This window comes from Rhipicephalus microplus, chromosome X (assembly GCF_043290135.1).
Source record: "Rhipicephalus microplus isolate Deutch F79 chromosome X, USDA_Rmic, whole genome shotgun sequence".
NCBI classification, from domain to species: domain Eukaryota; kingdom Metazoa; phylum Arthropoda; class Arachnida; order Ixodida; family Ixodidae; genus Rhipicephalus; species Rhipicephalus microplus.
Window position 1 is genome coordinate 250,338,256 of NC_134710.1, and position 21,068 is coordinate 250,359,323.

Here is a 21,068-nt window from a genome sequence, read left to right on the forward strand (position 1 = left end):
TTCTGCTTGAGGTGTGCACTTCAGGTTTCGAGCTGCGTGCCATTTTTACCCTGACCTTACAATTCGTTGCTGTAAGTGAAACAATGCACAATAAACGCTCAGCTACCTCTGTGAAGACACGTTTCACTTTTCGCTTTCACTACGAATTGCGTGGCCCAAGAACAAGTGAAAGCCCAAAGTCTCTCAAGCCGCAATTTAAGGGGAGAGACGCTCCTCGAAAAAGTTTTTTTTTTATTTCTAGTAATAGAGACTTGAAAAGTTTGTTATTAGTATAGTTTTTCATGCAGATTTCAAATATGCAATCATTTTTTGTGTAGCTGCTATAATTATTGAGTTATGCCAAACATAAACAATAGCAAAAAGTTAACATTTTTTGCGGGCACTCTTTTATGTACTAAACTTTCAGTAAAAGCACTGTGTCTGATCTTATTTGACTCTTGGTAGATTGAAAAGTGCAAATATCTATATAGATATGTCACAGAAATATTGGAACCAAGAAAAAAAAATTGTATTGAATGACTTATTATTTTCAATCTCCCTTGAAACAATAAGCTAATGTTTTCACAACTAATGCTGGTAGGCATTGCAATTTAGAGTAGGTATTTGCATTCTGCAAGTGTTGAAGAATATGTGTGCCAAGTTTCGTTACTATACAATGAATATAAGTTTCTAAAAGGCTGCCCGGAAAACGTGAAACTGTCAGAAAAAATGAAAATGAGAAAAACAAGTTTGAAAGTTCGCAAAGTTGGCATTTATTAGGATATCATTCTTTTTGCATCAAATTGGGGCACAATGAAAAGTACCTTGCCTTGAATGCACTGCAAGTGTCTAGAAGTCCCCTGCACCATAGCTTGGTCCTTCACGGCTCTTGCGGTCAGTGTCCTCAACACGAGCTCTCTTCGCTGTGTTGCGACGGTGTGCCCTCGCTTCTGCAGTTTGCTTCAGGTTCATCTTCCTGATGCGCATGACGTCACAGTGGTCACCATGTGTGGCCAGATCTTGTGAGGGGAGAATTCCAATGCCTTCGAGCACTTCTTCAAAGCCACTGTGGCATTTGTTGTACCAGAGTACAGCAAGAGCGGTGGCTGTCTCCACAGTTGTTCTGGAGGCGAACTTTGTTTTTGGACATAGCAGCCATATCTTGCTGTTCAGCGATTCGGCTGCATTCTGTGTCTTGCCATGAAGGCACCGAATAAGGAGTTTCTCCTCTGTAAGGCGCTTGTAGATAGGCATAATTGCCAATCCTTGAGCCTTCGTCAACAGTGGGGTGTGGCGTGGTGCAGGCTCCCCCAGTGCTTCCGCACGCTTGTGCTTGCACCACGAATTTGGTCCCGCGGGGCAAAAGTTGTGGCTACTGGCACCATCACTGGAGCAGCAATGAAAATACGATGCCCATATGGCAGTGTACATATTTCGGACACTGTCCTTGTTGCTCGTGATGGCGATCTTGTAATATGTTTGTAGTTTTATTATTGTCGCATCTTTCAGTTTTTCGCCTTGTGGCAGTGGCGTTGCCAATTTCCGTAGGGCAGTTCCCAAGCGCTTTGCAACGTGGTTCGTGCACTCTTCTTTGTCAATGGGGGTGTCACAGTATACATTTGCCTCGCAGACTGCAGTGTAGGCCTTGCTGTCACCATCACTTAGGAAGCTGGTGAATCGCAGTGGAGTTTCATAAGACAAGGTCCTTTGCCATATATTGACAGCTGCCGCAGGTTCCATTGCATGGGATGAGCAGTCAGTGTTTTTTTGGCAAACTGGAAGATGAAAGGCTCGCCATATCTCTTCATCTTCCCCAAGGTCCCTGTGTATACTGCAAGCATGGCAGTAGTTCGAAAGAACTTCAAAATCGAGGCAGAGCCCCGTCCAGGGACACGACTGTGCCCACTCCATTGTGGCTTTTATGACCTCTTTTCTGCCAGGTGCCATCAAACATGACTGGCACATCTCTGCCGCCGACTGCGTCCTTCGTGATGTTTCGTGCCTGGTGCAAGTTTTTGCTCACTGCCGTCATCGCCGCACCATGGAGCTTCTTGCAAATGCCGTTGAATGTCTTGTGATGCATCGGGCTCGGAAGACCGAGAATCGCACAAAATCGTGAAAGTTGGTCGTGGCCTGCGCCTATAGCGCGTGCTGCCAGAACTGCCTTCACGTTTACAACAAAGCTGTCACGCGAGCTGCCGGTGTCAAAACGAGCGCTCGTTCCTTGGTCCCCGGCCGAAGCAGTACGTCTCGACGTGTGCGTGAACGAAAGTGCAGATTCAGGGCAATCAGAATTTTGAAAGCACAGTTCGAGGAATGCCGAAAGTCCTTTGCGCTTTCCAGCTGCCTCTCGCACGCCGAGCTTCCGTTCGCGGCAGGTTGGGCATTGCGCACCCGCCACAAGTGCCGTCAGTGCATCGATTTCGCAAAGCAGCATGTTCGCAAAGCAGCATGTTCGCAGTAGCAGCATCTACCGATCTACGTTCACTCTCGAAGAATCCAATCTTCCTTTGGGATGCACTGACGAATTCCACGGCAGCGGCTATTTCACAACCACTGTCGCAGGGTTCGGTGACGGTGTTAGGCCTATCCGAAGTCGGAGCGTCGGGGCGTTGGTCGGGGGCGACATCGTCGTTCGCTGTCGCTTTGCGAAGCGTCCAACGCCGTTTCCCTCGATACTTGTGGCGAGTTCTGAACTTTCGATTATCTGAACTGCACTTCTTCGGGCTTGCCATGACGCAAAAATGCAGAGAAACGCAGAAAAACTCGATCGCGACGTCTGAGGCTTCGCTCTTTTGCCGGAGAGATAGGAGGGGGAGGAGCGTGGAGCGCACCGCCGTCCAATGGGGGCCTCGCGCTGTGTGCCGCGATATTCAAAACGCGTGACGTATGCGTTGTTTTTCTCGTTTTTTGTTTATTCTGAGTGAAGGCACGAGACTGGCTACTAGTGGATTATGAAGGATACGGCCTTCGCAGCATGTGTGCACGATTGCAAATGGCGGCCAACGCGTCGTTTTCGCGACAGGACGACGCGAACTTCGCCGTTTTTCGCGACTTTTGCGCATTTCTCGCGTCACCGCTGCCCACTTGGAAGCATTTTTTGATAATTTCTCGTGCGAATTTCAGCTTGATATTTTCAGAAGTAATAGATTATAGTCCAAGGATGCCAATACAGCCGGAAAAAAAAAAAGCGAAAATTTTCCGGAAAACCGCGACTTTTCGACCCGCGTCTCCCCTTAAGAGTGAATGAGCAAAGTGCAGCAGCTCCCATCGAAACCGAGTCATCATGCAAAGCTACGCAATGTTATACCAATTTCTATACAGTGAAACTGGGCTAATACGTACTTGCCGGGGACGATGGCGTAACTTCGCACTAAATGTACTACGCATTAACCACTAGCTACAAATTTGCATCTCCTGGCATGCGCCATCGCCGCTAGCAAAGAAAGAAACTCTGCGCCACTGGAAATATTGCCTGAAATGCCCACCGAAAAGCCATTTCTTCCTCGTTTGACTCTCGCACAACCACCCGATATCACGCGGTCGCAACGTCGATGAGCATTTCGAAAATGCTGTGGGATCTGGGATACGCAGCGTCGTACAGTGGCAGAACAGACATAATCGGCTGTCCGTGATACAGTTGTTCCTCGGTCTGTTTCAAAGCAAGAACTGATGCAGTTTTCTTTTTTAAAAAGCGGTACAGTCACAGAGAGCCAAACCTTTTACTGTGTGGCTAGTCGCGTGCAGAGCTTCGCTCACTCTGTGCACACCGTGACTGCGGATCCACTTGCTGTAAAGTACACCCTCTCCACTTCAGGCCATGTCCGAATTCGGCGAGTAGCCTGCTGGGTTAACGCGGCGACAAAGAGCTTTCCGCAGGCAATGTGCTCTCTGCTATGCTCTAGCAGTCCTAGCAGCGGACGAAGGTGCACTTGGTCTGTCACTAAATAAAAGCATGCAGCATGGTAACAGCACTACACTCGCTGTACGGTGCGTGTGCTAGCATAATACAGCAAAGTTTCTCCGTGCCCACGATCCGCAATGCTAAACTCCGCGTGCCCACGATCCGCAATGCTAAACTCCGCGACAGCGAGCTGCTTGCGTTTCTGTAAAGCGGTGTGCGCTCGAACACAATCCCGCAGAACGAAGCGGCAGCGATCGGCGGCCCAGTGCGTTCAGGTAGTCACCTACTGAAAGGGTGCAGTAGGCCTAAAGTGGCGGTATGCCACACACGTGCCTGAGCAGATAACTAGGGATGTTTACTGTGATAAAACTTTTCACTGATGATAAGTCATACTGGAGCGTTTGTTTTTTCCCCAATGGTTACTTGCAATGTCATCGCCACAATCACGTGGAAGTCGAAATCACTTATTAGCTGATATCCACACTTATCAACATGATGGAAAACCATTCATGGCACATTGTGGCGTCTGTAGGCATAGACCGAACACTACGGCTTAAGCGGTCGACGAATGCATTAGTCTGAATGAGACTCGGTCAGGGATTCGTCGCAACTACGTTTCAACTGTTAGTACGCTTAATGTGGGTACATACAAACGAGGTTTGACTGTATAAGGAGATATGCTATGTTTTTTCCACAATAAGAGCCTTCAGGTGTTCCAATATAAATGGATGCCCATGATGTGAATAATCCCTCTGTACATCAGATGTCGAATGAACTTCGCTATTTTATCTAGTGTAACCTTTTTCCATGAGTCACCACACTCTGCTTAGGGTGGCAATCAAATGTATGCATCTAAGCATTTTTTTTTCGCACTCTTCGACATCGTAAAAAGAAAAATCACGAGCAGTTTGTCAGGGAGCACACGTGCTCAGCGACCCTTTCCCTTTTACAGCAGCGCGACAGCCTAGTTGTGAGGACATGTCTGTCCCTTCGACACACGATTCAATGAAGTTTCTTGTGAGGGGATGGGTCACCCTACGGCCAGCATGCGCCATTTCCCTTCCCTGGCTCAAGGAATGGGTTTCCCCTCCCTCAACGAAGGAACTAATTCTTGTCAGAAAGATGGGAACCGGGAAGGTGGAGAAAACTAGCGTGCCGATGGCCGGACGCTGTCTCTGACACCGGCGACCAAGAAGGAAGGATGCACCCGGAACCCCCTGCGAGCCAAGGACGACAACGATCGAGCGAGGTGTAAGCGTCTACCCTTTTGTTATCTGCCTAGAGCGAAAGTCCCTCTACGCATCATTTATGCGTTACTGCTATTGTAGCAATAAAGTGTAGTTTGTTGACCTCGCCTGTTGCCTTATTCACCCAAATTCGTGTAGCTGCAATGACCCAAGCTACGAAAAGGGGACGTTAATCGAGCACGGTATGACTGTATGTGGCTGGAACATTGGCTAGGCTTCTGCGTCAGCAGTACATAGAACGGACCCCCCAACAAGTTCTAAAACATTTCGCGCTGCTTCGTAGTCAGAGCTAAGAAGTGCTCTGGTAGCCTTCTTGTTGTTAAGAGAAACTCTGCAGCTGGTGCCCGCACACCGCGCCCCAGCGACGTGTGGACCTCGCACGTAACCTGAGTAGCTATGAGATTGTGCACCAATGTTAGCCGCTGCGAACTTGCAGCGGAGGCAACAAGTTGAGGCTGTAAAAAAAAAAAGAGAGAGAGAGAACAGCTGCGGGTGTCTTAGGCTGATGCAAAAAATCGTAGTCATAAAACTTGAAGTTGAGGTGCTGTCATCCTCAGACTCTAAGCTCGTCCTCACTCAATTCTGGTGGGGGTTGCAGGACATTTTAGAGTGGCGCGTGTTTTTTGCAGCATAGGTGCACACCCATGTGCCCCTGACGCAGACGCCATAAGAGCAACTTGTGACACTAGATGCGGCCCTGTGTCTGATATAATAATACAAGCGAAACCAAAGCTCTTAGAGACTGGCCAAGAAGGCCACCTCCACACCTTAGACATGCGGCGGGCCTTTGGTAATATTTTTTGTAGAATGAATTTTCTCTGCCTTTAAGCAAAAGCTCTCTATTAAATTGCTGGTATATATTCCTGGTGATTATTACTGCTCAACAATGTCAGACTGCGAAGCTGACATCTTAATTTGATATATGGCTTGCAAAGGTTCTTTTTATTACAAAATTTAGATGTTAATGTAGCAAAACCTCGAGGGGTATGCACTTCTGTCAAGTTTGCCAGCCAAACGCATTTTCCGCACAGTACACGCACAGTGCTTCACACAAAGGTCTGTAAAAAATCACTATGCTGCTAAAATGGGCAAATTCAAATTGATTCTGAAAGTTCAGTGGCCAGACTAACTACTAGAAAGTGCTGGGTGCACGAGAAACAAAATAAACACGTAAAAATCCATGACCTAAGGCGTCGATCACCGGTGATCGATTTGAATAGGTGTGGTAACGAAGGGGTTAAGCAGCAATTTTGTTTATGAAGAGATAGGGCACATATAATTTTTAACACGAAAGTGTTTTATGCCTGGGTCCACCACAGCTCCGGTGACATACTTCTGTCACGGAAGTGACGTTTGAAAAATATATACTAAGATATTTTATAGAAAAAAAAAAAACCCACAAGGCAAGCACCTGTCCACTCTAATCGCACGGCTCTAACCACTACGCTACAAAGCGTTCATTGCCTGGAGTGCTAACAGCAAGCCATTTATATACACCATACGCCGTTAGGCAGTCCTTACAGCTTTGAAAGATCAGTACGTTTTTGTTATAAGTGGCAAGATTACGTGACAGGCTTACGTTAGCCACGCTCTAAAAGTCATCGCCTCCACAAAGCATCGCCTCCATAGAGCGTGGTTTCTCCTGTGAGTGGATTTATCAGACTCTTAATTTGATTGAGGACTCCATGGTGCAAAGCATGGAGGAAGGAAAACTGCTTCGCACCCTGCCACGTCCGCGTTTAGCGAAAGAGCGTGCTGCTCGCACGCAACACGGACAGAATTGTGACAGTTGTTCACGCTTGTCCTGTGTATAGCTGTGCACACGTTTCCTGCATCTTTTTTTCCATTTGAATAGCGCGCTTTAAGTGTCGAGCTGGAGCAGTTGTTACCGTATAAACCGGACTATAGGTAGATTGATTGATATGTGGGGTTTAACGTCCCAAAACCACCATATGATTATGAGAGATGCCATAGTGGAAGGCTCTGGAAATTTCGACCACCTGGGGTTCTTTAACGTGCACCCAAATCTGAGCACACGGGCCTACAACATTTCCGCCTCTATCAGAAATGCAGTCGCCGCAGCCGGGATTCGTACCCGCGACCTGCGGGTCAACAGCCGAGTACCTTAGCCACTAGACCACCGTGGCGGGGCGGACTATAGGTCGAGTGGGAATATAGGTCGACCCCCCATGTTCAGGTTACCGGGAAAAAAAAAAAAAAAGCGAAAACAACCCAAAACTGCCGAATCACATTTATTTGCGAATCGAGCGCACCGCACCCCGATCTTCGGAGCTCCCCTCAACCACCATTGCAACTGCTCCTACTCGTCCGACGAAGCACCACTGTCTTCTGAAGACGAGAGTTTGTCGCTGGCCGCCTCCCACAGTACGTCTTCTTCAGTGCTATCCAGCGGGTTACTGATGCAACATTTCTTGAAAACATTTTCCACCATGAAATCCGGCAAGGAACGCCAGGAGGAAAGCACCCAGCCCCAAACAGTTGCAAGCAGAGGCCTCTGTAGGCGGCTCGTCTGTGTCTTTAGGTTGTCGCCGGACATTCACTTTTGGTATTCCAGCCGCACTCGGTCCTTGAACGGCTTGTTTAGCACAACGTCAAGCAGCTGGAGGGTGAACGTCATACCACCTAGTATCACGGCGAGGTCTGTTTTCCCGTCGCCGAGTGCGCGTTTCACTGTGTCGGTTAAGTGACCACGAAACGCATCCAACACCAGCATGCTGCGAAGACGCAGCAGTCCACCTGGCTGACAGTTCCAGACTACTCGTATCCATTCGAGCATCATGCCCTCGTCAATGTATCCCTTTTTGTTGATGCAAACGACAACACCGGGTGGGAACACTTCCTTCTGCATTGTCTTGCATTTGAAAATGATGAAGAGCGGAAGCTTTCTACCATCTGTCGTGCATGCCAGCATGACGGTGAAGCGCAAGTACTCGTTGCCAGTGAACAACAGCTTCACATCCTTGGCGCCGCGCTGCGTGATTGTGGTCGACGAAGGCATGTCAAACCACACGGGGGTCTTATCGGCGTTGCCAATCTGCCCCATCATGTAGTCGTTCTGCTCACGAAGCCGGTTCACGAAGCGCTGAAAGTTTATGAGCTTGTCCTCGAACTCCTCCGGCAACTTTTGATGGATGGATGCGCGCTGCCGGAGAGAAAATCGTTTGCGCCGCGTAACTCGACATACCCAAGAGTTTGGTGCACGAAACTCTTCTCTTGTGAGCCCAGCTTCTCGAGAGAGTTCCACGGCTTTCTTACGAATGGTATCTACGGTCAATGGCAGCAAGCGCGCACAAACTTCCCGCTCAAAGTCCGCTAGCTTATCTTCCAGCTGCGGATGAACAGCACTTCGTCCACGAAACGACATTTTTCGAGGAACGCACATCTGCAGCTTCCCTTTATGCGCCCTCCAATAGCGCACTCTTTTTTCCGATACACCAAAGCGGCGCTGAGCAGCCATATTCCCGTTCGCTTCTGCGAACTCAACATCTAGTTTAAACGCAACTAAGTACTGCCTCCTCGCACCACTACTCATTATCAGTGAACGAAAAAAAAAGAAAAAGAAAAGACCACTCAAAATGCAGCGCAATGTCAAGCGGAGCGAAAACTCAGAACAATTCAGAAGCAAATCACGAACACAAAGAAAACAGACGGAGAGAAAAAAAAAAGCAGCTTGCGATTGGATTTGGATGCGGATATGGTCGCGTCCAGCTTCTCAAGCACGTGCAAGGCACATGTTGCCAGACAGCGGCGCACTTTCGGCTAGACACCACTATATAAGACGAGGGGCGACTTTAGCTTATTATATTATTGAAAATATCTCGACTTATATTCCGGTTTATACGGTAGTTTGTGCTCATCCTGTGTATGCTAATTTCCTGCATGCTTTCTGCTTGAGGTGTGCGCTGCAAGTTTCTAGCTGCTTGCCATTCCTAACATGCCTTTTCGATTTGTTGCTGTAAGTGAAACAATGCACAATAAATGCTCAACTACCTCAGTAAAGACATGTTTCACTTTCATGTTAAGCCGATTCCTATATTGGGGGATCAGCGACGACGTTTTACAAATTTCCTGATGGGTTTTTATTAAAACTTGCCGAGTTTGTTTATATTTGTGTGCCAATTTTAAATGTTCATTATTTTTCAGCACAATGAGCAGTGTTTAAAATACAACATATTTGAAGTACTGTTTCGAGAGCAAGATTTTTCCTGAATTGAGAGTTACAAAATGAATCAGCATATCACAATAACAGAAGTGTGTGCAGAGCAACAAAAGTGGATGGTCAGAACCCCGTTCAAACAAAATGTCTATTATGTCGACCATTCGTGAGCGATATCTCAGCTTGACAATTGATTCACTCCCAAATGGTCTTACTGCACATATAACTTACACCTAACTTTGCTTTGAGCCTTAACTTGCCCAAATATAATGATTGTTGTTTTCGTTGTTGAAATCGTCTGCTATTAAAATATACCTAATGTTCTGCTTAAAGTAGTTTAAAGTTTCAATAGTACTAAACAAGGTGCTGCCCACACTTTAGCTTCCCTAGCTGTCATGCTGGCCCAGTATTAACAGTGCTTAGCTGGAGAACTGAATGCCGCGAATTCAATCCTGGTCGAGATGGTTACATCCTCGTGGAGGAAAAATGCCAAAGGGGTCAGTGTACTAAGCGATTTTTGATGGTTTCAACCTCCTGTGGCCCTTAGAAGTTCACCAGAGCCCTCCACTATAGCACCTCTCTTAGCCTGAGTGGATTTCAAAACTCCATAAACCAACAAACCTTTAGCTTCATTAAGCTTACTACACCTAGTTTTTCTAAACACTGTAATAGTGCCATCACTTCTTGTGAATATTAGCAAAACTAGGGGTGTACGAAATTTAAAATTTCAAATATCTTTAATAATAGTTGCTATTTGATTTTATTCACGCTGCAATTTTTACTATTCGAGCTATTCGAACATCTCAACGACAAATGCAGTCAACATCTAATTGAAAGACTTATATAATGCTTAAGACTTATAATATGCTTCATCTCTGCACAGCCTAATATTGCGGCAAAGCTCCCTTTCAGGCTCCACAACAGTTGAAAATGTATTGACTCAAGACAACGCCTCCTAAAAAAAATAATTCCTGGAACGTGAGCCGCGAATGCGCTGCCCTACTCTCTGATTTTACCCTCTCCCTCGGTACGAAGGCGAGCGTCTCAGACGACCGCCCCATGTGAACACGGCAATGCTCTCACAGTTGCCTCCGAGCAGCCGTGATGTCTCGTGACAGAGCGGTACGAAGGCGAGCGGTCTAACACGGCGGCCGGTCGCAACACAAGGCAGGACGTAGTATGGCCTCCGAGATTGCGTGCTGGCAGGAAGCTCCCAATTGAAAAGAGAGCGACGTTCCAGGCATAGCTTTTCTAGGAGGCGTTGCTCGAGAAAACACAGGTTCCAACATAGAGATGATAGATGTGGCAGATGTAAAGGTTGAGGCTCAATGCTATTTCCTGAAATTTGGGCATGAAGCCTGAAAAATCAGACACCGAAGATTTTTATTGTCGGAAATTTCTAATGTTCTTGTTATGTTAATGTGTACAAGGCAAATTTAGAACTCTTAACTCGGTATGCCACATCAGTTGGGCTTCTACAGGAGTTGAAAGAGCAGGAGAGGCTGTACGAATACGTAGCATCTTTGCCTTTCACAATGTAAAATGTAGTAGGCAACAATGTACTAACACAATTTAGCCCCTGTATTGCCTCATTCTTGATAACACAAGTATGAAGTACCACCTTGCCAGCGCTTCATTAACCTAGCAAAAAGAAACACTTTTATGTTTCTATATCGCACAAGAAAATGCTTAGAAATTTTTTCCACAAGCTCCTACCCCACGAGATTTTGCTTTGAACTACAGTAGACTCTCACTAAACTGAAATCTGTTAAACGGAACTGCTGCCCAAATGAAACAACTGTCGTCAGCACGATTGGTTTCATACTTAAGGGGGACACGAGTCTTAGAAGGCCAAAAATCACAAAAAAAAATCGACTTCTTGAAGCTGAAATTTTCGAAATCTGCGCCTATTTTTGCATATTTGCAAGATGTTTCAGCGCGCGAACAAAGGAAAAAGGACAGGGTAGACAGAAAGAGCGCTGTCACAGACAGACACAGCGCTCTTTCTGTCTACCCTGTCCTTTTTCCTTTGTTCGCGCGCTGAAACATCTTGCAAATATGACTACGCACCAACTAGCCCAAGTTTCCACTCTTGTGAGCTATTTTTGCACTTATCTGAGAAGTTTTTAGCTTCTCGCGTCATTATTTCTGGCGCAAAATCAATTTATAACATCCCTGTGAAATGAATGTGAGCGCAAATTGACGCTAAAATCGTGCTTTTTCCGCGCCAAACTGCTGCCGTTACACACGAGCTATCGTGTTCATCTTGGTCTCGTTTGGAAGGGTCGTTCTTCATCTTCAATTTTCTGCCACCACTGGCTCACCTCGCTCATTGGTGTTTTAGCAAAAACGCGTCATAGAGAAGCACTACCACGCGATTCAATTGGCTGCTTGGGGCACATGACCAAATTTAGATATCCGATTGGCCAAGGGGCGCTTTCGGCGTCTGCTTCACCATGGTGATGCGCACGGACATGCACCATTTTGTCATGGTGCTACTGACTGCTAGCGGCAGTAAAGAAGTTCCGTGCTACAGTAATTTGTGAAGCAGGTGTGGCAGTGGTTCGTTCGCTATTAACGTCAGAAAGATCCCCGCTATGACACAGGGCAACGAGGATAATGAACTCGACGCGGTCAACGGCGGTCGCCGAGTCACCTGTGTAGGCCTAACTCACGTACGAGCCCGTTGGTTGCCGACAACGTTACTGAGAACGGCTGTGTTTTGCAGCCTCATCAGTTAGAGGACGGCAAGTAAAAAGCAGAAGTGAAGCTACCAGAGAAATCAATCTTTGTAGTGACGGAATGAAAGTGCAGTCTTATCGCTGAACTCGCCAATGTTGTGGTTCCCCCCGCCTGACGAAAGGACCTTGAACTGCGCAACGGGTCGTCAGAGTGGAGTACGCCGCGCGTCGACCAACAACGGAAAGTCAAAGGGTTCACAGTGAACATGCTCGCGGCCCTCGCAATGGAGGCTACTGGCAACAGGTAGACTGCTTTTAACGACGTGTTTGCAACGGTGTCGCGATCTCCGCTCGAAAATGCGGCAGTCTTACGTGAAAAGGAAACTAACACCTCGGCACTCGTGTAGCCTCGAAATTGATGAGCGAGGGAGCAACTTTGGTTCGCGACACTTACGGGTAACTTATTCTGGACAAGCCGGAAAACATCGCCGCGTTATTCGACAGATCGTGAATGACGCACGCACATTTGTCGCACATCGCTGTCAGTACAGTCACCGAACTGATAAGCGGCCTCGTGGCAGACGAGCACACGGCGACAACTTGCTACAGGACTAGAAGAAACGACACGCTTGTATAAACAATCAGTCCTATTACATTTCCAGTGCATATTAACTGACTAAAAGTATGTGTGCCATGATATTTTTCCCTCGGAACGGTGAAATTAAGTTTTAACAGCATTATTCTCAAAGCACAGATTTTGACCACTTTCTTTTGCTTGTTCGGTAAAAGTGGACCTAGGACAACTAGAGCTGTAATTGTTTTTGCACAATGTAGCTAAATGTGCACAAAAAACAATGCTGGGAGCCTATTTTTATTGGGCAGCTTCATTTTTTTATTTTAATATAAAATTTCTGTGTTTGGTTACATGCAATGAACTTTACTCTGCTGTAATTCGAGAAGTGTTTGTTCAATTTTCGATCAGCTTGCAGCATTACACTCCTTATGCTTTCTAGCATTCATTTATATGTCAATGGCTATGTAATTATAAGTGCATACATTTTTACTGTTAAAAATGTTAGAATTCTTCGTTGTCTTCATTTTCTCAAAATGGCAATTTTGTACACCCTGCATGAAAATTACTGCAATATGTATGAAACTATTACAGATAGCAGAATATTTTATTTTGCAGCATGAAGCTATATGTTTGGAGCACACAACATAGGAAGCAGATTTTGATTTCTCTTGATGCAAGTTTTCCAAACTAGTCTTTTGTGTGACCACACAGTGGCCACATTCAGGGCTGTGAAGCTTAGTTTACTGTAAAGTAAGAAATAATGACCCATTCGAAAAAGTGCTTCTTATGTTGCATGTCTTATGCTTTCTACTGTCAAACCCTATGTTATTTAAAATTTTTTGACAGGTGGGTATTTTTCTATTATAGTAAGAACAATAGAAATTGTTATCTTAGTTATTTAATTAACTAATGAAGCTACAGAAAAAATAACTACATTTTTAGAATCCGGAGAACAAACTAAGTAAGCATGCCAACTTTTGTCACACTTGGTTTAAAAATAAATGACAGAGCCCTAAGAACCACGTCCCCCCTTAGGATTCTCCACCCTTGTTCATCTCTCAGTAAACGAAACTCCTGTTAAACGGAACACATTTTCCTGGTCCCTTCAAGTTTCATTTAAAGAGAGTTTACTGTATTCGAAAAATATTCTAGAAATATTGCATTTTATTCGCACTCACACTTCAATATTTGAATTCGCTTTGCACCCAAAACTTCAGTATTCACACAGCTCTAAGCAAAACTAAACAGACAATGCCTCAAAACAAGTCATTTGTACTCGTTTCTAAAAAGCCCAAGCAGCTTCCGATACCGAAGATAATTAAAGAAGACAGCTACACGTTATGAGTGTACCTTAGTCGCTGCTCCCAGCAAGAGTCGTCCTTCTTCAGCGAAAGAGCCAACAAGGCTACCTCATGGCGTACTGCAGCTGGCAAGTCAGGGACACCAACTACGACTGGTGGTGGGGTTGGCAATGCCTCCCTGCTGTCTCCTTCTGTTGCATCAGGTGGTGTGGTAGCATCAGGTAATAGGGCAAGGCAGGCTTGCTGGCGTAGGGAGGGTGCCTGCCCACCACGAAGTAGGGCAAGTGATATGCGTTCCATCAGCAATCCATTGAGGTGGTCGGTGGCCTGGAGGTTGTCTCGCGTTAGCAGGCACACCAACTGGCCAACCTGTGACCAGCCTTGACGAAGGTTGTGCTCCACCAGCTCCCCTATCAAGCCCCGCTCACACAGAAGTTGCCTGTATATAAACACAAAACCAAAACCAAAAGGACATTTAGATATTTTATGATGAACTGCTTTTTTTTAAGAGGAATACAGTAGAACCTAATTAATTCAAATTCTGTTATTTTGAAATCCTGCTAAATTCAAACTATTTCTATGGTCCCGTATTTTGCAACGCAAGTATGAGTGCATAATTAGAAGTGGCGGTCAGCACCAGTTCGGTTAATTAGCGAAGTTGAGGTGCCATGTGCTAATTCCCGATTCCGATTTTACCTCAAATCCGCGGAAACAACCTCTCAGAGCTACAAGGCATTGCAATACAGCGATACTAATGAGTGGCAGCTAAAGCACCCCCGCCTGGCTACTTCCAGCATTAAAAATTTTAAAGAAAGGTCCTGTAGTTAGCTGAAATGTGGTCTGTCTGCAGTAAAGACAAACCTCACAGCAGCACGGCTGTGACATGCAGGCAGCAAATTGCATGCTTCTCGTAGCATCAGTGCATCATAATTTACCCACTTTTTCTGGAAGCATAAAGACAAAGGATAGTCTGGTGGAATTCACGATGTATGCGAACCCCAGATTGCCAGTTGTTCCAGCGATTTGGTGCACTTGCACTTTTGGCGGAGTTCTTGCCTGCAACGCCTACATCGAAAACTAAGTTTGAAAGCTTCAATGATCATGTTTTCCAGTCAAAGCACATCGCCGATTTCGTCACACTGGTCACGATTAAATTCTTTATTTCACCAGAAAGAATGGGCAAATGGTTGCAACGTGACCTGTTGACGCTGCAAAGAGCAGGTGACATGCTGCTGCATGTCACTACTGTGTTGCAGTGAAGATGTCTTGTTTTCCGCGAAAATGGTTTCTTTTATTGCGATAGCAATATATGGACAGTCTCTGCTGGTTGTTGCCGTCGCAGCCGCCGGAGTCGATCAGAGCGCGGCTTGTGCCACCCCCCTCCCCCCAAGAAGGTGGGGGCTTCTACAGGCTGCACTCTCAACACGTAAAAAAAAAATGGTGCCAAAAGTGTACCTGGATGGAGAGGCAGTGTTCTCTTGGCGAGACTGTGTCTTGACTTTTTTTTATGGCTGCAGCGAGGCCTACCATTCCCCCTATTTACAGAAAAATGGGGATCAAGCATTTCTTGAAAACACAACCCTTAGAGCCGCAAACTAGCCAGCTGAGCAAACGACCAGCCTTGATTACTTCAGATAATTTTAGTTCCTTGCATCCCACTTTTTTGTGTTTCATTAATTCGAAAACCCGCTTAGTTCAAAGATTTTTTTCGGCCCAGAGACTTTGAATTAACGAAGTTTTACTGTACATCAGCTTTACTTCACATGAAAATCTGTACATATGATCAAAATGACTACCTGCGAAGGCACACGAGCCTTTAAATCTTGAGCACAGTATTCTTTGTTGAGAAAACTGGGATGCATTTAATCCAATGGCTGTTTGCAGGGGGTCAGGAAAATGTTTCATTGTTGTAAACTTCATTATGTGATTTCGTTACACAGCAATTTTGGAAATGTGAAAGTAATTTACTTAAATGAGAAAAATCTAGACTTGTGCAAATATTCGAGCACTTTGAATATTGATGCAATCAAATATTAATGTATTAATGAGCTAATATTATAGTACTCAAATTAGCTTTGATTCAAATTTATATTACTGGAAGTACGCTCAAGCCTCATTATAACAAAGTTGCATCTTATACGAAATAAGTTCGTTATACCCAAAGATTTGTTATAAAGGTTTATTCCTAACACTATATATATTTCAATATTATTCTTCATTTACTTCGTTAGAGCCGATATTTTGTTATATATGGGTTCAAGGTTTGTTATATATATTAAGGTTTGAGTGTATTCGAAATGAACGAATAAGCATCTTAATATGCATGTGACCCTCTTGTAAAGGTTGTTTCACTGCAGTGAAAATGTGCCCAGCCGTGAATACAAATTTCTAAAAAAAATCCGCACTGTTGCAAAGCCCCACTATAAGCGTGTAATGGCAGCTTATATGCTCCAAATATAGCAAATTATAAAATGCAACATATTTTATAGGTTATCACTTGCACTCTACTGAAACCAAATCCCGCTACTATTCAAAGTTGCTTCCATTTTCTTTGAACCAAAAAGAATGGTATTTGCAGTTGCCTTGTTTCAATTAAAAAAAAAATATATATGGAGCAGGTTAGTTGGGTCATGACAAATATACTCATTTTTTCTTTATAATATGTGACACTATTGAAATTTGATTCGAAATGATCTGACCCGAGTCACCAATTACTTTGAACTCAAATTTTACTATTCGCACAAGCCTGGAACAATCATTTTCCATTTACCGTATTCACTCGCATAATCCTCGCGCTTTTTTTGCCGTAAAATCGGTGCAAAGTTGGGGGGTGCGAGTATTACGGGGGGAAAACTTTCCACGAAAACGTACAGAGCGAAAAAGAAAACAAAGTGGCCACAAATCGGGATTCTCACACCAGCAATTAACAGCAAGCTTTAAGAAGTACTAATTAAAACTTATCTCAACAATAAAAGCAGAGGTTCAACACAAGGCAAGATTTATTTGAGAGACAAAAAGTGGAAGCAAATGGTCGAGAATTAGAATGCCATACACAAAGCTTGTGGGCGTTGCGGGCGTAGCGGTTGTGTTCGTCGCTCAACAGGAGCCCTCAAAAGGTAAGCGTAGGACGTCAATATTGGGCCGATAGCTATTTAACAGAATCGTCCGCAGTTTCCTTCTGAAGAAATAAAGTTTACCATCAATCCCAGTCTTATGCACAGGGCAGGCCCAATGGGTCTTGGTGGCTTTCAGCTGCCGTCACCAGTAGTGAACACAAAACTCGTAGACAAACGACGGCCCTGTTGCCGTTGTTTAGTGCATGATCCATCACTTGCAACTTGAAGCAGCCGTGTAGCTTCAGTATCGCCCCATAACGTGCCAAAATTACCGACACAACATACAAAACGCCGCAACGCACACTGGCCACTTCGGCTTGGTTTAGATTGAATTGAAAATCCGTGAAATAGTATGCTTGATGCTTAAGAGATGGTGCGTGCCATCATCATCTTTGGCTGGAACGAGCAGACGACTTTATTGCGGCAGCTTTCGGGGGTGCGATAATTACTCGAGGAAAAAAAGAAATCGTATTTTTGTTGGGCGATGTGGGGGGTGCGAGAATTATGCGAGTGTGAGGATTACGCGAGTAAATACGGTAGTCCCTTCAGACGACTATTTAGAAAATACAAAACAAAGGACAATGTAGAAAAAATGATTGATAAACAGGGATAACTATTTGTGTCCACAAAATTGCCCTCAATTTCACCTGTATGGAACACTTGTAGCCAAAGCCCTCAGTAAGGTGATGCAGTGATCCACTGCTGCACTGGCGCAACCATAGCATCTCCCAGAAGACTGCTTATTGCTTGCTGGTAGGCTGAAGCTGCCAGGTGATGGAAATTCATTTCTCACTGGAATAGCAGCTGTTGAACTTGGGGTTGCTGCTTGGGCTTTTCTGCTGTCCTTCTGCTTGTGCTCATACTCAACAAGTTCCTTTCGTGAAGCCAAGATCTAAAAAAAGATTTAAAAAAAGGTTCAACTGCACTGCTTTTATACTTTACACTGTAGCAACCATGTGGCACTACCTTTTCTCTCCGTTGAGTCAATAGCCTATCACGCACACCAAGATTGGCCTGCATTCTCTTAGCAATCTAAACAAATTTCTTCTCCCTTTTCAATGGACCTGGTCTCCCAATCATTGGGTCATTGAACCTAACTCTCCAGCACTCTTCCTTTGTAGACAGGCAATGACCTCAACAATCAAATTCCTTTTTCAGAGCACTTGGTGAAATCAGTTTTTACTCGTAAACAAACATTTGCCTGCTTTCTGCTAAACTGAGCTTCAAACAAGCACACAAAATGAGCATCACATGCACCTGCATTAATTATACAAAGCTTTATTAATGCATAAAGTGTTCAAGGGTGAATGCATGGCTGAAAAACAATTTAAGATATGCATTTTCAATTTTGAGTTGTGCATTGCTGGTTCATTAAAGAACATGCTTACCTTAACACGCTTGGTTATCTACACAGCCAAAAACAGGAAAATGAACTCTTTTCACCAGACAGTGGTTTGTAATTGCTGATGAAAGAGTCTTTAAAGCACCATTTTCAAGACATGGCTGCAACAGGGGTAAGAAGCCAAACACAAAGAGAATGCTTGTGGTGGAGCGTTTGTTTCTAGTGCATTTACAGTAGAGTCTCATTAAACAGAACTTGAACGGACCAGTAAAATGTGTTCCATTTAACAGGAGTTCAGTTTACTGAGAGATGAACAGGGGCCCACAATGCAAGAACGAAACCAATCTTGTCAGAAGCATTTGTTCCATTTAAGCAGCAGTTCCTTTAAACAGATTTTTGTTTGCCGAGAGTCTACTGTATTTCACCTAAGATTTTCTGCCAAAAAATACAGCAGAATACGAACATAATTTGTTGAACTTTTCAAGCACATTCTCGCTCCCTTAGCATCATTGAGCACACTGAAAGATACACTAGGAAGAGATGACAAGAGGGCAAGAAACTTCGTCTGACCGTCAGCATGCATCATGACCTTAAGAACTTTTTTTCTTTTCCTCGAATATGCGGCTTACTTTCAATGTGATTGCGAATGTGCGTGCGGGCACTGTCAGCATCCTGTGTGAGTGCGGTAATTATGCTGTCCACAATGTTCAAATAGGCCTATGGCTTTGGACCAAGTTTATAGTGCGGTCATTTGGGTTAATGGCATCACTCATAGAGAACAGAAAGATTTCTAGTCGACTGAGAGTTAATTCTATATTACAGGATGCGTACTGCTCTATAATGTTTAGCTCAAGTGTTCTGAGGAGCCTCAACAACCGATTGGCAGCTTGCTTAGATCCTGCTGAACTGTTGTAGGACCCCTCTAAGTAGGTTCATATTAAACCATACTTCTTTAAGAATTCTTTGAAATTTGAAATTACCTTCTGAACAATTTTGCTCAGCTCATCAAAAGAGGTTTTGCACTCGGAGCAGTACTTCTGGGCAAGTTGTTGTATGGATCGGTTCACCATGCTGGATGTTGACCCTGATGCAGAACCAGTGCTTGCAGATGTTGCTGAAGCTGTGCCTGCGCTAGCTGTGCCTGCTGCCACACCTGCTACAGCAGCTGCTTCCTCTTCCAGAGCCTTGTCTACCAGGCCCTGCTCTTGCACCTGAAAGTACCAAGCAATATGCTCACAGCATTAGTCATTTAAAAGAATAATTGCTTGAGAATTGCACATTCTTGATGCGGTCTTCATTTTATTATTACTAATTGTGCAACTGTTCATATTGTCGCGACGTGAAGACAGAGGTCGTATTTGAAGACGCTGAGAAAACAGCAGCGAGTCGGTCTTTTTATTAACCGCGTGCGCGCGAGAGTTCCTCGTCTTTCTCGTTGCGTTCTGCATAAAATCGTGCAGATGCGCGTAATCGCTGTCGCCTTTGTCTTTTTCGCGAGATGCACGTGACGTTTGCCTCCATCCAAAAATGGCATCGTCCCGATGCGCAGCCAAGGCGCTCTACTTATAAAATCGCACATATGCACCGGCACCCACAGGACAAACGAGAGTTAGCTGGACAAGTAGGGTTTCATCCGGAAGACATGCACGATCTCGGTGGAGCGCTTTTGGCGACTGGAACTGCGATCGCCGTCGGGAATAACTTCGTAGTTGATATCGTTCAATCGTCGGGTGACTCGATATGGGCCGAAGTATTGTCGTAATAGCTTTTCTGAAAGTCCGCGTCGACGTATTGGATCCAGACCCATACCTTGTCGCCTGGTTTGTAGGTTACCAATTTATGCCGTAGGTCGTACCGTTTCGCATCTTAGTGTTGCTGGTGACAAATACGCATGCGGGCTAGCTGTCGGGCTTCTTCGGCGCGCTGACCAAATTCTTCGGCGTCAGCGTGAGTGTCGTCACACTCGTGCGGCAGCATAGTGTCCAACGTTGTAGTGACTTCGCGCCCGTGTATTAAACAAAACGGCGTCATTCCGGTACTTTTCTGTCGGGCAGTATTACAGGCGAAGGTCACATAAGGCAAGATTTCGTCCCAGTTTTTGTGTTCTGTGTCAACATACATGCAGAGCATGTCTGCGAGGGTCTTATTAAGCCGCTCTGTTAGTCCATTTGTTTGTGGGTGGTACGCCGTTGTTCTCCGGTGAGCTGTACCGCTGAGCCTGAGAACAGACTCCAAAAGTTCTGCCACGAACGCAGTTCCTCTATCCATGATGAGAACTGTTGGAGCATCGTGCCGAAGGACGACGTTTTCTATGAAGAAATGAGCCGCTTCTGCTGCTGTGGCCCTCGGCATGGCTTTAGTTTCTGCGTAGCGAGACAAGTAATCAGTGGCGACAATGATCTATCTGTTCCCTGTGGTAGAAGTTGGGAATGGGCCCAGGAAATCCATTCTGATTTGGGCGAATGGCTTTGCTGGTACTTGGACGGAATGTAATAAGCCTGCCGGGTGGTGCTTTGCGTCTTTGACAGTCGGCACATGCTTGGACGTGTGGGGGAGCTGACCCCCTCCCCCCCCTGTAAAGTTGTCTGCGCCGCGTGGCGCACGTGTCTCGCTCCAAGGCTTTGTTTCGGTGGTGACCACCGCCGGGCGATAGATGGCGTTGTGTTCGCTTTGAGTACCACTGCTGGTAGAGTGGTAGCGCCGGCGGTGGCCCTTGGCGGAAGGCAGGCCTTGGTGGTGGGCGAGAG

At 45.4% G+C, this 21,068-nt stretch overlaps 1 protein-coding gene across 4 annotated transcripts in view; it reads right to left on the bottom strand.

Annotated features, from left to right (window-relative positions):
- poe (E3 ubiquitin-protein ligase-like protein poe) overlaps positions 1-21,068 on the bottom strand; it is a 567,105-nt gene that overhangs the window by 103,200 nt on the left and 442,837 nt on the right. For all 4 annotated transcript variants that reach the window (XM_075878938.1, XM_075878937.1, XM_075878939.1 and 1 more), the window contains 3 exons: positions 19,302-19,532; positions 17,627-17,871; positions 13,913-14,302 (listed from right to left, as the gene is read on the bottom strand). In XM_075878938.1, the coding sequence (XP_075735053.1) occupies positions 13,913-14,302; positions 17,627-17,871; positions 19,302-19,532 (866 nt within the window). The remainder of the gene's footprint in view (positions 1-13,912; positions 14,303-17,626; positions 17,872-19,301; positions 19,533-21,068) is intronic.